The following is a 15,390-nucleotide window of genomic DNA, read 5'->3' on the forward strand; positions in this document are numbered from 1 at the left end:
TTTCTCTCCTCAAATAACTAAATATATTTCTCTCTGTACGTTCTGTTTGTGTGTATTTTTTTTTGTTTTTTAATTCCTTTTTTTTTTCCTTCTTGTTCTTATTTCGAATCCATGGATGGAAACCCCGCGAGGACATCATCCCGGAAACGGGTGCAAGACGCGTGTATATTATAGACATATCTTCATTTTTGTATTTTACGGTAAATACACGTGTAACATCTATATTGATCGTTGCAGCAGTGTTGATTTGATAACAAAACTGTACATCCTGGATGCAGACTTCAGTTGTGCAACGCAGAGATACCATTCATTCTGTTTGTCGGTGCTGAAGTATAGCTGATAAATACATATGTTACTTTTGTTTCGAAAGCATTTTTTTTTTCTAACGATACTTTTCATAAAGTTTTTGTAAAGAAAATTCAGACTAGAATCGTACGCCTGATCCAAGGCTCACGCAAGCACATTGCCTGTACGTATTTATTTTTCAAAGATATTTTTCGCTTTGTCGAAAAGTATTCAAGTTGAATTCACAGGTCGGTTCTTCCGCAAGGTGCTGATCTTGTATGTATACATTTATTTTTTTTTTCGTTTTGTTCTCCGTTTCTGTGTATTATCGAAACGTGGATTTACAGCTGTATGCCATATATAAAGGTACATATATATCGGGAATGTGGAAAGAGGCGGAGAGATCGACGCGTTGCGGTTTGTAACCGTGCGGAGGGGGTTGGTTGTCTACCCTGTGGTTGTTCTTTTTAAAGTGAAAGGGTCGGAGGGTTTCGGGAAGCGAGAACGGGAACCGGGGACGAGTTGGGAAGAGAAAAAGAGGGCAGACAACGCAGCCGAGCTAAAACCTACAAATCTTCCACCGTTCCCTGTCAGGAGTCGCTGCTGCGTTGCCAGAGGGTTTGGCGGGACTCGAGTTTCAATAAACAGCGCAAAACTCGTAACCTTAATAATAATAATGATAATAATAACAATAATAAAGGAAGTGATAGGAATGAGAAAACAAAAAGGAGAGAAAGAGCTGGAGAAATAGAGTATAAAATACAAGGAAAGAAAAATCCGGGAAGCACGGACTCCATTATGCAGTGGATTTCATATTATTTTATTCCATAAAAAAGCTTGCAGCAGGAAAGTAAGCTCTTCGGGGAAGGGGTTGGAAAGAAAAATTCTTTCTCGATAGCCTCGTTTCGTTGATAATAAAGAGAGTGAAAAGAATTACACACTTAGCAATGATCGCGTCGAGAATAAAAAGCTTCCACCGTGAACTCATTAGCTTTTCACGTCGAGGTATTAATTGTTACGGAATCGTTCGAACGATATTGAATGGATGCCTTAAAAGCTTCGGTGTAGACGAATAGCGGGAAACACCCGTTTAATAATCGTCTGCTTGATGGTAAAAATATGTTCAAAATGCTGTTTCGGTTTAGTCGCTGACGGAAATGTAGTCCTCCATCTCACGGAGTATTTAATATGCGGATGATAAACGTACGCTCAAGAAATTTATGCGTAAAAATTTTTATCACATTTTAAGGCTTGACGTGTAATTTCTACATATCGTGAAATATGTCCTAAATTTTGGTATTCGATTGCGAGAAATAAGAAGGACTTAATTTCTTCGTACCGTTGCGATTCGTCGTTGTATAAGTTTGGTAAATATTTTCCAAATTGATTGAGTTCCTTTATTGTTTCAGGGGAAAAAACGGAGGCCATGCATCGTGACGGTATGCGACATGACGACATGCAACGTGACGCCAGCTTCGCAGCTTCGGGAAGTCAAGGGACGCGAATGTCTGACTGGCTTTTCATAAACATTGTCGCGTGGTTGACAATTTCCATAAATGTGAAAACCTCTTAATCGTTTCGATGTAGGTATACCCTTATAAGGAAGCGCATCTCCACGCTTGCATCCCAGTATTTCTGATTGATAGTTCGTATAAGACGTCGTTTTGATGATAAGAAAAGTTCGAAAGGTACGAGCCTGTTACTTTTGAACTGGGGGAAAATTTTAGATACTACGTAAGACAATAACGTATAAGATTAGCCTGGTGTTTGAATTCCCTGAAATTTTACGGACCAATGATTCTTCTTTTTTTTTTTTAATGACCGTGTACAACGGATATTACCAGCCGTTCTGATCCAATTGGTAAAATTTAATTCAATCGCGTCGAATTTATTCGATTTTTATTCTACGCTGCAGGCAGGTTCTTCACATAGCCGATAATTGAGCTTCGAATGTTACATAGACTAAAATCGTCTCCGGCCTGTAGTTGACAAAGTAACTCGTTATTCATATTTCCATTTACCACATACTGCGGCGAGAGTAAGCCTTGGGATTAAGCCGGGCGAATATTTAGGCCATAATTCGTCCCGCTTCACACGTAGCCACCTTTTACCACTTCAGACTCGATGATTCATATTTTCATTTTGCCCACTCGTTGTCATTAAGAATTTTCCACGAACCACCCTTCGCGCCCTCAAAGTTGTAAATCACAAGCCTGCCTAAACTCTGGACGATTCTCCTTCGTACTTCTGTTTATTCGTCATATTTTTACCACTGATATACCAATTACGCGTATTCACTACGATCAGTCAATCATTCTTCGAATCCTCTTATACGCTCTGTTCAAGAGAAATTGGGGTCGGCCGGGATTCGAAAACAGAGAAAAAACGCACGTCTAGCGTGGAATATTGACTTGGTGAATGTCAAATCGCGATCCCCCGGGTATATTTCATTCGGAATACAAGATTGCTCTGATACTTTCCTAATGAGGAGGCGACGACCAGCCAATGGCTTTTCACTTGTGGCGGTAATAGTGAAGTAATACGCAGGTATCGTGAATATCGAAGCGCCGCATCAGAAAGAACGGTTGGACAAAATTTATTTTATTTTAATTTTTTTGCTTTTATGGCACTGCAATGATTTTTGTTGTTTCGAGGAAAATCTTTTTACCACCGAGATTCTGACCAGTGCACGTAAAAATTCTTTGAAAAACCTACATAGAAGCTCGAGGAATTCTCTAAGCGTATAATATAAGTATAACAACTATGATTGAAATAATTCAGAGGTGAGATATTTATTTTATTTAATTATATATAATATAAATCTACTAAATGCGGAATATATTTTGTTAAATTTGATGTAATTCGAGCTAATGTATAATTATCCTAATAATTTTAATCACAATCGCAATTCCGACTTAGCTGTAGGATTGTCTTAAGGGCGGACGGATTTCTATGCAATTTCACGTTAAGTTCACGATTTGTGTACGAATGAAGTTTAGTGTACGGAGGTGATCGTCGAAGATGAACAATTACGAGCTTACAGCTACGCGACTACGTGCGCGATATTCACGCTCTACAAACTGTACTAAAAGCTCTGAATTTACGTCAGCTCGTAATAATCGTAATTCTTTATCCCGACTACGTGACCGTTGGACTAGCATCTCTTATACGTAAGCTAGACGATCGGTGCACGGTTTTCATCGCAAGACAATCCAGCTTTGAGTAGAGTCACTAGTTTTAACTTTCGCACGTGAGAAAGTTCAAGCGCACGTGACCTCGATAAAATAGTGAAAAAGGAAAGATCCACGAGAGCAAAGAATATTGAAAAGTTGAGGATAATCACCAGTTGCAAAAATATGTACATGTATTCTTACAACTGATGGAGATTATTTGTAATCAGGTACGCAGATACAAGGTTTGCGATTGTTTCTTAATCATAAGTGGATTCCTATTTCATAATTTCTTTAATATTTAAATTGGTAGAACTCTTAAAGTTGGTAAAAGGTCTGCAGGTATTAAATTATGCTTCTTCTCATAGCTCTTTGCCCATTGGAGTAACCAGATGACGTGGAACCTGTGAATCAATCGAAATACGAGTTTTATTTTCAGATATTCTTCTAAGACCAATTAACGACGGTTGATCAAACAGTAAAGTTATCGCTATTCGACGGAATAATTATTTCGTATAATACATTGATCGCAAATCAGACGAACGAGAATAGCGACGATGTCAAAATTTGTACTATTTCAAAGCAGAAACATGCCTCGGAGTTTCAAATGTCGAGGGTCCGTATCATTTTGGTTCCGTTTTTCGTGGTCCGAGGGTTTGACGATTTAATTTACGATGAACAAGAGTAACGAGTAAATAAAAATAATAATGAAAGTAGAGAGGCGTATGATACCGCGTTTTATCTGCGTACATTACCACCAAATGTCTCTCCATGTACCAGCTTCCCGCACACCTTTTTCATCGCCAAATATCCCGTGCTATCAACAATAGAGCGGTGAGAAGCGCTGAAGATGAAAAATAAGAAGAAGAAGAAGAAGAAGAAGAAGGCGAAGAAGAAATCCTCATCGTTTACGGAGCGAGAACCGGCTCATCGCGCTGCGATAGCATATGAGGAAGTTTTCATGCATCAGCTAAGCTGCGAGCGCGTTACCTCGTCATCTCAGGACCTCTTCATTCCGCCAGAGGACCAAGATTTACACCTGCAGCGTTGCACGCCGTTGAATGCGCCGGCTTAACGTGAAATTTCATCAGAATTGACCCGAGGGATCGTTTCGCTGGCTGACAACCTAGACAAGTTTCCACCTGGCTTCGGTTAACTCCTTGAGATAGCGCTTTTGGATGGTTTATACCACGTCCTCGATTATCACCTCGCACTTCTCTTGCTCACGTCTCTTAATCTTGAGTGACGTTATACCTTGAGAACTATTCGGTATTTGCTAACGTGATAATTAATATCATCACGCCTCGTAGCGAGAGACGTCTTGACGGAATGTTTTCATCGCCTCAGAGAAATTCGTTGTGAATTTTTTTCACTCAAGATTGGCGCTGTATAGTCCGCATACACCTTATATTCATTCTTTAACATTGTATACATATACATATCCATGTAATCTTTTTATCTTCGACACACAATTTGTTTCGCGAAATTTTTCTTTACACGGCCTAAGATAATTGATGCGAGCTGTTGTGCAAAAGCGGATGAACATGACGAAAATTTTTTGAGCCCGCGGGGGAAATCTGGCAAAGTTGGGGGTCGTCTCGAAGAAAGTAAAAGACCGTATATATAAGATAAGCCCGGGAGGAGCTTTTGGAGGCGGAAAATCGTTCGCGGCGTATAAGGAATATTAGACAGTGTATTGGTATATTCCTGCAGATTAAATGGCGGGGAGTTGGGGTGAATAAGCATTGGAGCGTGTGCCGGAGCGAAGGAAGATTGGAAACGGATGTTCTTGTCCAATTCATGCATTAGATTTCTTCTGACTTCTCTTCTTTTCATTCGCTTAATTTTTTTTATTTTTTTTTTTTTTTTCAGCCCGATCCGCGAGTTTTGGCCCAAATTTTCCTCACAGCTTTGTTCTACCTTTCACCATTTCAAATTATCACCGTGCATGAAGGACCGCAAGAGCCAACAAACTTGTTATATATCTACGCGCAGCTAAGCAGGGCGTATCATTCACCCAAAGACAAACAGATAGACTGACTGGAGACGAATGGATACGAACAAAGAGGAAAGATCAGATTTAAGCTCCACTGGTAATCCGTCCCTGTCGTTTAAACACTGGGGCGGATATTGTACTGCCTGCAGAACATCGTGTACTTGAAATTTTCCGGCACGCACCGAGGCGTTCAAGTATCCAGGCCGGAAAATATCAGGTATACATAAATATGTACGGTATATGTATCTACTTACATATTGCATAAGTTTTTTTTGAATTCAATATCATTTCAGTGAAATCACTCAAATTCATGATCTGTCAAGCTTTCGAATCCCATTTGCGCGGACATGAAGCAGGAAGAAAATCTGGATTTAAAAACTTCCCAGCGATGTAGGTATTCCTTTTTTTTTTTTACTCACACTTCTCCAATACTTTCAGGATCGCAATTCGCAGAAATTTGCTCACATTGTACTTTGATTTCGATTATTTTGAAACTTCTTGGCCGGACCGTTAAGAAAAAATAATCTGGTTAGCCGGGGAAAAAACGTTAAGCATAAGAGGTAATAAAGGTGCTGATTCCTCTCTCCTTGGATGGTTGGTCCCGAGTCCCACGGGTATCCCATCGCCTCGCTGAAGTCTGAAGATAGATCGGAGCTTGTCGTGAAACTGACTTCCCGATGAATGCGACACAATCAACTATCCAGTCCCGGAGTAACTCCTCGTGAGTTGCGCGGGGACATAAATTTTCAAACAGAGTTAGATTTTAACACCGACGGGGGGATAGAGAGAGCGTCTAGACGATGGAACGATCCTGCGGACGAAACTTAACTTTTGTAGGTAAATATTGGTCGATTATCACAGAGTATGTCTATCGCATCACAGAGGTAAAACGAAACTTCAACGTCATTAAAGAACTCGTTATTATAGCATAACCGTTGCAGTTCTCGTATTCAAGCGTGCCGATTATACACCAAGTTCGCCCGCCCGGTAAGCAAGTTAGTGTGAAATTATGGAAATAATCTTTGCAAAGGCTGGGAATCGAGGGTGGCGGAACGATTAGTTGAATCACTATTTTATTCCGAGAAAAGAGAATAAATTACGGTGAATACGATCATTTTTGTGCGGAGATTTGCTCGAATACAGGCTGCCCTCGTCTTTATATGACAGTCGGAAAAGTAGAGTGAAGAAGGGAAGAAAATATGTCGAGGAGTGTAAAATAAAACTAGCACATCCGTCCGCACGAGTCAGGAACAGACGACAGAGATATAAAGAGAGCGAGAGAATACCGCTGGTCGGAATCCATTCAACGGTAGAATACTTTTCCACTTCCGAGCAGTGATTAACTTAAGTCCAGCAATTTTCTTCCCCAACATTTTAAACTGAATTAATTAACCTGCCTGACAAACGCCGAGTGAGCGCCTTGGCTTTTAGCAGCGCTCTCTAACTTGAGAGAATATTATTAATTATTAAGGTACGGAGCGATCGTAGAACTGTACTCGTGTAGATCGAGGGGTTTGACCCGGAAGTCATTACAGCATCGAAATCAACCCTTCCGACCGGCCTTCCCGCTCTGTTATTCATGCAACGAATTACCGACAGGTCTTGTCGAGTTGTATCGATTACTCATTGGGAGAAACTGTGATATTCAATTCTCTTCTCAAACAGTCTCGCAATGTGGAGGAACGAACTTTCACAGATAGAAAAATATGAGTGCGATACGTTGTAACTGTGAAAGGTATAGCCGCGTAATGTGACGCGGATTAATTAAGTAGATGTCATCACTCGCGTTTGTACAACCTCGCCAATTCTCCCGCACTCGCAAATTATTTATGTTAAATATGGAACGTACTTCTCTCACGAGCTATGAAATATTCCGATAACGATGGCGAAATGGATTTGAATATTTCAGAGGCTTTCGCCAAGACGGTGCATGTTTTAAAATCTAATGACTCGCCTGCACCGCGAAGTAATTGAAATTGTACCCGTCGTGTATTTGACTTTTCATCAGTTTTACTCGCTGTTGTATCAATTGTAAGCGTGAGAATATTAACTTGTTGAAATCGATAGAAATTACTTGAAATTACTTGAAAAATTGCTCGTCACCCGATCTATGAGTGAACACCCCGTCGATCGTACGATAATTTTATCGTCATTTCCCACCACGTTTATCAATCCTCGAATTGTATTTGAGAAGTTAATCTTTTTATATGAAAATCGGAAGGACGAGAGAGAAGATAACTTTGACGCGAGCATCGACCATCCAACTCTCTGATTTACCATGAAAAAGACACGGTGTAATCGTACCGGGATCTCTGTACGACGCACCCGCACCTCTGCCGCATGAAGTCAGTGAATTTCGGGTCTACGGACCTGAAATAATCTCACCCTAAAATAAATTACCCCTAAAGTAATCGCTTCAGCTAAAGCCCCTTGTTTGTTTCAATTACCAGTTAATTCTAGAGCTAACGAAATTATTCGTTCAAACTTTTCGACTATATTTAGGTACGCGCAGGCCCGTGTGAATTTCATATCGATCATTGGATCTCGTCGGAAAAATATGCCTTGAGTACAGACCAAGTATACTCACCTACTCTGAGGCTTTACGATCTTTGCGCGAAATTTGTTCGTCAGGTTCGTTTGAATAATAATAAACGAAAGAATAGTGCTTTGGGCAGGAGCGGAGTTTCAAATTGTTTCGCTGATTCGCGTGTCAACGGTCGCGTTGAAATCGTATTGAACAGAATTCGCACGCGTATACCTAGCGGTTATAACACGGTATGGAGGAAACGCGTTTGACTGGCGTTATAAAACGAATAGAATAATTTTAAATTTCCGCTGGGAATGAATCAAAATGCTTTATGAACGGTCGGGTGGTTCGAAAATTGGAAAAGTGTACCGTCTCCCACCCAGTGCGGCGGACGCCGTGGTGAAATTCGTACACGTATAAAAGGTATGTGCCAGACACTGCATCGAAACCGCGTGCACACAACCATAAATTCGTCTCTCGAAATTGGAGCTTAGTCCAACCGCGATGCCTGAACATAAAGGATATTTCGTTTTCCCATTATCGGATCAGCTCTTTTCGTTTACTTTTTTCGTCCAATATTATTTCCAGCGATTTCTTTTCTCTTTACCTCGTTAGGCGAGTGTCTTTTGTAATTTTGGAACTAATACCTAACTCTAGTATTTGCCACCACGTCGATTGAAACAGTTTTTATTTATCCCGCAGGCATTTGATGGAACAAATGCTGAAAACCGGACGTGACAGTTACCGTGTGACTGTCTAATTATTATAATTATTATAACATTATACAAGTAAATGAAGGAAAATTCGCAACCGTATTAATTGCTGTTACATCGATCATGGGTACTTGCATGGTAAAGGGGACTCGATAAGGTTGCACACATCTCTATAATTTTGTTGCATTCTACGTCTATGTGTTGTTGCTTTGCCCGGAGTAATCTGAGCTTCACAAGCTGTGACAACGGTCGGAATTTACAGACAATAACGACTAAGCAGGTATAAAATTACATGCTATCCTATGTTGCGAATTCCAATTACGAGGTACAGGTATAATGTTTCGGTCGGGCAAATCCAATTAATGTCAGGTGAACTGCTTTCCAAACGGTATCGCGATCGAATTTGACATTGCACTGATGTTTACTCGGGGAAGAAAATGCTTCATAATTTTGCTACCTTTTTTATCAGTCGAAAGACGAAGCACGAAATTATCGTTAGACGTGAAAAAAGTTATAAATATTGTAAATTTTATCTCGTAATTTCGTTTTCCTTGCACCCGGGTACTCGGCAGATTTTTTATTTTAGGCTGAAAAATTTTAATAAATAACGAATGAAAGGTCTAAATGTTCGAGCTAAAATAACCGGGTAAATACACAGTCATCGAAAAACAATTAAGCTCCTAAAATATTAGCTAGCAGGTATCGTTGAATAGCTGATATTTTATCAACCTGTGACAAAAAAACACAGGAAAATAAATCGCGAGCTGTGGCCCGTAGTGAAACACATACATAAAATGGAAATAAAAGAAGTAAATGAAATTAGAAAATGAAAATAAATTTAAAAAAAATAAAGTAGTAAATAAATGAAACAATGCACATACGACATACGGCAGAAAGTGGAACGCGTTGGTATATAACGGCTATCTATCACTAGCGAATCGGGTATACACGTGTAGCTTACACGTTCCACATACGTTTTACTTGCCAACAATTAACAGACCGCATAACTATAACAGTTTAAACCCCGTTTTCAGCAATTTATATTTATACAAAAGAACGTACCTCGGGTAGAAAATGAGTTTTATATTTTTACGCAGTGTGTGTTATTCGCAGAGTCGAATAAAAAAAGAAAAGAAAAAAGGAAAGGATTGACCCGTTTTTTCAAAGTCGCACTGCCCGTCCTTGGGTAGTTAATTTTATAAATTTAGCGAGCTTTGAAGGTTGGGCTTGCAAATTTACAGGTCTAAAAGCCAGACGATTTAAGCCGATGAACGATGGGATGTCATGCATGTCTGCGTGTCGTCGGTATAAGGTTGCGATGAAAACAGAAATTTTGCGTCAGTACACGTACGCAGGTGTTTTGCGTTAAATAATTCAGCACGCTGTTCTTTGCGCATGGGTAAGAGTACAAGTGAATGTTGGATTTCTTCGATTGAACAGATTCAACTTACCTTCTTATGATTTATTTATTCTCCCCAGCGATTACTCGCAGAGTGATCGGTGAGCTTGCATAACATAATGTAACCCCGGTTGTATGAAGCGTATTATACGCGTAAGTGCGGTGAAAATTTATCCTAAAAGCAGCCGGTGGTTCTTGATCCCCATCGACGTGAAGACGTAACGTCATGCAGCACAAAAACCCCGAAGAACCCTGACGAAGAATAAGTTATCTCTTCTCGTGAATTCAATAGGCATTTCATGATCATACGCCGTAAACGAAGCTGCTTCATCGTACGTTCTTCAGAGCTGGAAAAGCAAAGCTTCGACGGTGGAAAAAATTGGGAATATTATAAAATTAGATTACCTCACTGGCCGAGGAACTGCAGATCGGGAGGTTGAGAAATCTCTTCTGCAACGCACGCATCTGCAGCGGGAACTTGATAATTCCGAATGACGAGGAGGGAGGAGAGAGGAGAGAGTAATTCGCGACTCCTTTAGCGGGATAATTTGTTAGGGAATAAAAAGTCTCCGGCAAATTATATGGCGCGAAAGAGTGAATATCATCATGTCGGAGGATATACAAGGGAATAAAATACAGTATGTTTATAAGTAAAGGTTTGAAATATAAAACAATTTGATTTTGACTCGTTACATTTATTTAAACAGCGCTTACGTCATGGAATGTTTTTACAATAAGGTCTTTGTCCTTCTTTCTCTTTTATTTTTATCATTACTTTTGCCTCACTTTTTTTTTATACATTGACGTATTTTAAAGTCTCGTCACATGATACAACTAATAGTATGATTTTTATTTACAATGCTTTCTAATTATATGATAGTATAATAACCTATTGGATCCTCTGCTTGCCCAGATTTTTTTCTGTCCATTTCTTTTTTTGATTTCGTTTTTTATTTTTTTCAACTCTTTTTCTCTGACAGAGATAGAGCTTTTCGCCACACTGGCAGCGCTGACGATTAGTTTATTTTTTCTCCTTCTTTCATTGTTCTGAGCCGTATGCTGATAATCAAATATATTTTTTGAATTCAATCAAATCGAACGTTCTTTCTTTCATAATTCTATAGTAGTGTTTATGCAGTGTGTAACAGAGTGTTATCAAAACTTGGAACTTGCTTTTGGGAATGGATTTTGAGTGGATAAATTTTCTACTGTAACTTGTTTTTTTTTTTTTTTGTTTTCTTTTTTTTTTTTTTGAAATATTGTCATTTCGCAGTGACTAAATGTGATGTAGAAAAACTGATTGACACATTTCGTAAAATGTTGTGAGGGGTGAAAGAGAGACAGAGAGAGAGAGAGGAAAACGTGAAAAATCAATAAGGAACGAAACGGAGGTGATGAAAACTTCTTTAATTTCTACGCAGTGGTGTTATAAACCTAGTTTTTTTTTTGTCATTTACTTTTTTTGTTGCATCTTTTATTTTTCTATTTCATATATGAAATATTTCAACGACTTGACTTAACAATATATCATTATTATTATTATTATTATTTTTCTTTTATCTACCATACAGTAAATATATTTATTTCTATGTAAATTATTATATGGCTATTCGAAGTTGAAATCTAGTTTTTAACAGGCAAAAGTACTTTTCGCATTACCGTAAGGTACAAGGTTGATCTGTTCAGAATCAATATAATTGATTCGGTATTCTCTTGTTGTCTTCACGTTATTTTCGGCTTCGAACGATAATAACTTTCAAAAATTAATCTCCCTTAGGCCATGAGTTTATCAATATCAAATCAGTGTTAATACTAAATACACACCTTGTCATTCATGCTTAAATTTTATTACAGTATTTAATATACAACAGTTATACAACTAGTTGATTTCGTCCTAATTCAACCGCTCTATTACATAATAACAGAAACGTTCGTTTGATTGTTTTTTTTTTCTTTTCTTCTTTTCTTCATGCCATCAATTATTCGACAGTTTGATCGCGGGAAGATAATGTGATGAAATTTCTTATTAACGAACAAGGGTGAGTATTTTCTCGTTTCTCTTTACGGAATTGCATAGTTAGGATTTTATTCTCAGCTTATACCGATCGTTGTTCGAACGAAGAACATCGGTTCCGTTTTGAATCAACGAAAGTTAACAATGTCTAGTATAACAAAGAACGAAAGACCGTGCGTGTGTTATACAAAGTCCTGACATTTCTGCCGTATTATACGAGCGTTAAAATACGGAAAACTACCTACACCTTCACCCGCACGTAAAATTTCACCTCTCAACGTTTGCCGATCGTTTCTTGGTAAGGTATAACAGGGTAGCTACTATTTACTTCCAAGAATCTTAATCATTCGAAATTGTTCCTTTCGGCCTCGGGCGGAAACCCGTCGGGAATTTCCACCGATACAGAGCGCTTAATGCCTGACTCAAACCGTGAACCAACTTCTTCATTATACATAAAAATTTCCAACCGGATGCCTTCTACCTCGGGTTTCATACGACCCGGGTACCCTACATGCGTACATGCCTGTAATTCACATTCCTTTATTCGCAGTACGACTCTGCCGGATACCCCCAGGTTATGTTACGTGTACAAACGGTATTAGCTACGTAGTTATGTTATCTCGATGAAATTATAATCTATCCTAAATCATACCACATAAGTACAACTTCATATCCTTAACGCGTACGTACAATTCCCAAGGTGTAGCACTTTCTGTTAAAATCTGGGAGGGGGATTAGTATTTTTTGTAAATTTTAGTTTATTCATTATATTTTATATTCGTTTGATTTATTTATTCATCTATTCAATTTTAATTATAGAAAAATGTCACTGTTTCGCAATATCTTTCTTATATCGATTGTTCAGCGTGACTTTTCACTGTGTAACAAATAATCGCTTCATAGTCAGGATCACTTTAGGACCGATTTAGCAACGCGTTCATTGTTTATATGTCCATTGTTATCGTCGGCGAACACACTTCGCTTCCGGTTCCTTGATTTTTCATTATCTCATACACTTGACACGCTTTGTTCAAACCGTCGTGACTTTTATAACCGATCGCGTCATGATCGTTTATTTAGAGATTGCTCACCTCAGAAAATTCGCAACCAGCAACGTCATGGTCGCCAAAAGCAGCGTTGGCGTTACCCCGCAGCTTCCGCCGTGTTGCATCGCGGCGGGATGTTCACCTGAAATTGAAAATTTTTATCCGTCAAGGAACAGGCGAAATCGTATAACGAGCTTGCGCCATAGCGAAATCAGTTTGTGGCTCGAATAACAATTACGGATCAGCGGTCACGGATAGATGAAAATTCTCACCGAAGCGTATCTTTCTGATAATAATTATGCTAATTAACAATCGACACCCGCTGCAGCTCTGCCGGGACGTTTGGTTTAATTCAGGCGAGACAATAGCCGGATATCTACACCCCGAGTTTGTCTACCTTGCAGTTAGCGTATTAACCGTTAATTGTTTGCTCAATTTGCGAGGCGCCCAGCTGGTATAATATTTGCCTAAAATACGGCTGCGAATTAGAGTGCAATTCAACCTCTTTTCAGATTTCACTCCAAATATCCAATGAACCGGATACGAGTTTTAATATTCATGTTCATCGGTCAATACCGCGATAGAGCAAACTTTGAAGCGTGTATATGTGGTAGGTACATGCGTTGGTGGAACAACGTGAAATGTATGAGATGCGAAATTATAAAACTCCGGGAAAACTCTGGTTATTTGACAAACCCAAAAACTCGCCAACGCGATTCCCAACTTACTTCAGCTCAAACGTTAATTAAACTTTGAAAGAAAATCTCGGCTTTTGGTCGTGTTATGTAGTTTGTGAAAATTGATAACCCCTGCGAGGAGACGAAGTCATTCCGGGAGCCAATTGTAAAACAAAGGAGAGGAAATTTCAGAGACTTTCTTCCCAAGTACATCGGTACTCAATGTCATATTGACATCAAATTCTTACTGTTTTCAATCAATCAATATTCAAACTGAGGCAAGATTCAAGTTTTACTAGGATCAGCTGAGCGATATTAATTTTATCGCGAGTCAACATATGTCATCTTCACGTATCATTCTCTATAGCTTGATGCGTATGTCAATTCTTTAAAATACATGCAAGGCGTGTAAAATGTGCCTCTTTGATGGATCGAAGATTAATCTTTTATCTCACTGATTTTCCTGGTGAATTAAGTATTCTGCAGCCCAAAGTGCACGAAACCGCGAGATTCATTACTTAACCAACTAACCAAACTTGCCGCGTTATTTTGCACCGCTAAGCAACGTAAATTCAAAAGCATAGCTAATTTGCCTGAAAAATCAATCACAAATTTTCGTCATTTCATACTATAGCCGATATGTAGATAATCTTGTTTGCGGCCAATGTATATGAATGTCTGGTAATTCGGGCAAACAATTCTGTTGCTAGAGTGGTCTGAAATTTGCGGAATTTCTATAGTGGCAACTGAACAAATATGTGAGCCAGAATTCCAATTAAATTAATCAATATGAAAATGAAACGACTCGTTTTTCGATCACATTCAATTCTTTGATTATTATTAATATTATTATTATTGTCATTATTATTATTATTATTATCATTGTTATTTGAAATTTTGAAAGTAAGACATTGAGGGTAATCGAATTTTTTTTTTTTACACATACACGCGAAAACATTTCGCACTACGGGAATGCTACGAATTAAAGTTCGCTTCCGCCTGACTTGTTTTACGACGCGACGGCACAATCATCGTCTGAGCTGCCATAATGCACCTTGGTAAATTTTGGAAATCTTGTTGCCTGTATTCGCTGATTTTTTAAAATAATTTCACTAGTTAAAAACTGTGGAATTCGGTCCATCGGAAGAGATGATACAGAACTTTGAGGGCTGTTCGTTGTACGTGTCAATATCTTTTGTCCCCGACGGTTGAATAAGCTGCGTTTCCTCACCGCACCGGTGAAACGTAGAGACAAAAGTACGTACATAACTTTGCTACCTACGCTACAACGTAGATAGTTTAATGAACTAAACGCGTGTGTAATAACCGACCATCGCTCCTCGAGCAACGATAATATCTGCTCGAGGAGAAAAGAGAATGCGGAGTGTGAAAAGCGTCGTTGTTGCGATAGTCGCGCGATAACGACACGCGGCAGCTGAGTGCAAAAGAATTCCAGGCTGGTGCACCACGCGCAGAGCATGTGTGCTTGCAGGGGTTGAGGATCAAAAGGAGATAGGCGGAAAGACGTGTATGTATGCATGTGCGTACGTATACCGCACATAC

The 15,390-nt window shown here is 39.1% G+C and overlaps 2 protein-coding genes across 20 annotated transcripts in view; one reads left to right on the forward strand and one right to left on the reverse strand.

Annotated features, from left to right (window-relative positions):
• LOC124307949 (uncharacterized) overlaps window positions 1-15,390 on the forward strand; it is a 194,043-nt gene that overhangs the window by 95,972 nt on the left and 82,681 nt on the right. For 11 of the 15 annotated variants that reach the window (XM_046770180.1, XM_046770189.1, XM_046770182.1 and 8 more), the window contains one exon: window positions 1,695-1,868. In XM_046770180.1, the coding sequence (XP_046626136.1) occupies window positions 1,695-1,858 (164 nt within the window). In that variant the 3' untranslated portion in view covers window positions 1,859-1,868. Of the gene's footprint in view, window positions 1-1,694; window positions 4,172-5,327; window positions 5,669-5,744; window positions 5,842-15,390 lie in introns of those variants that run through there. The other 4 variants (XM_046770181.1, XM_046770193.1, XM_046770184.1 and 1 more) reach the window with 2 other exon arrangements.
• The window catches only part of LOC124307950 (hemicentin-2-like), a 297,325-nt gene continuing 293,240 nt past the window's right edge, over window positions 11,306-15,390 (reverse strand). For all 5 annotated transcript variants that reach the window (XM_046770196.1, XM_046770200.1, XM_046770199.1 and 2 more), the window contains one exon: window positions 11,306-13,292. In XM_046770196.1, the coding sequence (XP_046626152.1) occupies window positions 13,192-13,292 (101 nt within the window). In that variant the 3' untranslated portion in view covers window positions 11,306-13,191. The remainder of the gene's footprint in view (window positions 13,293-15,390) is intronic.

The sequence above is a fragment of the Neodiprion virginianus genome, chromosome 6 (genome assembly GCF_021901495.1).
Source record: "Neodiprion virginianus isolate iyNeoVirg1 chromosome 6, iyNeoVirg1.1, whole genome shotgun sequence".
NCBI classification, from domain to species: Eukaryota; Metazoa; Arthropoda; class Insecta; order Hymenoptera; family Diprionidae; genus Neodiprion; species Neodiprion virginianus.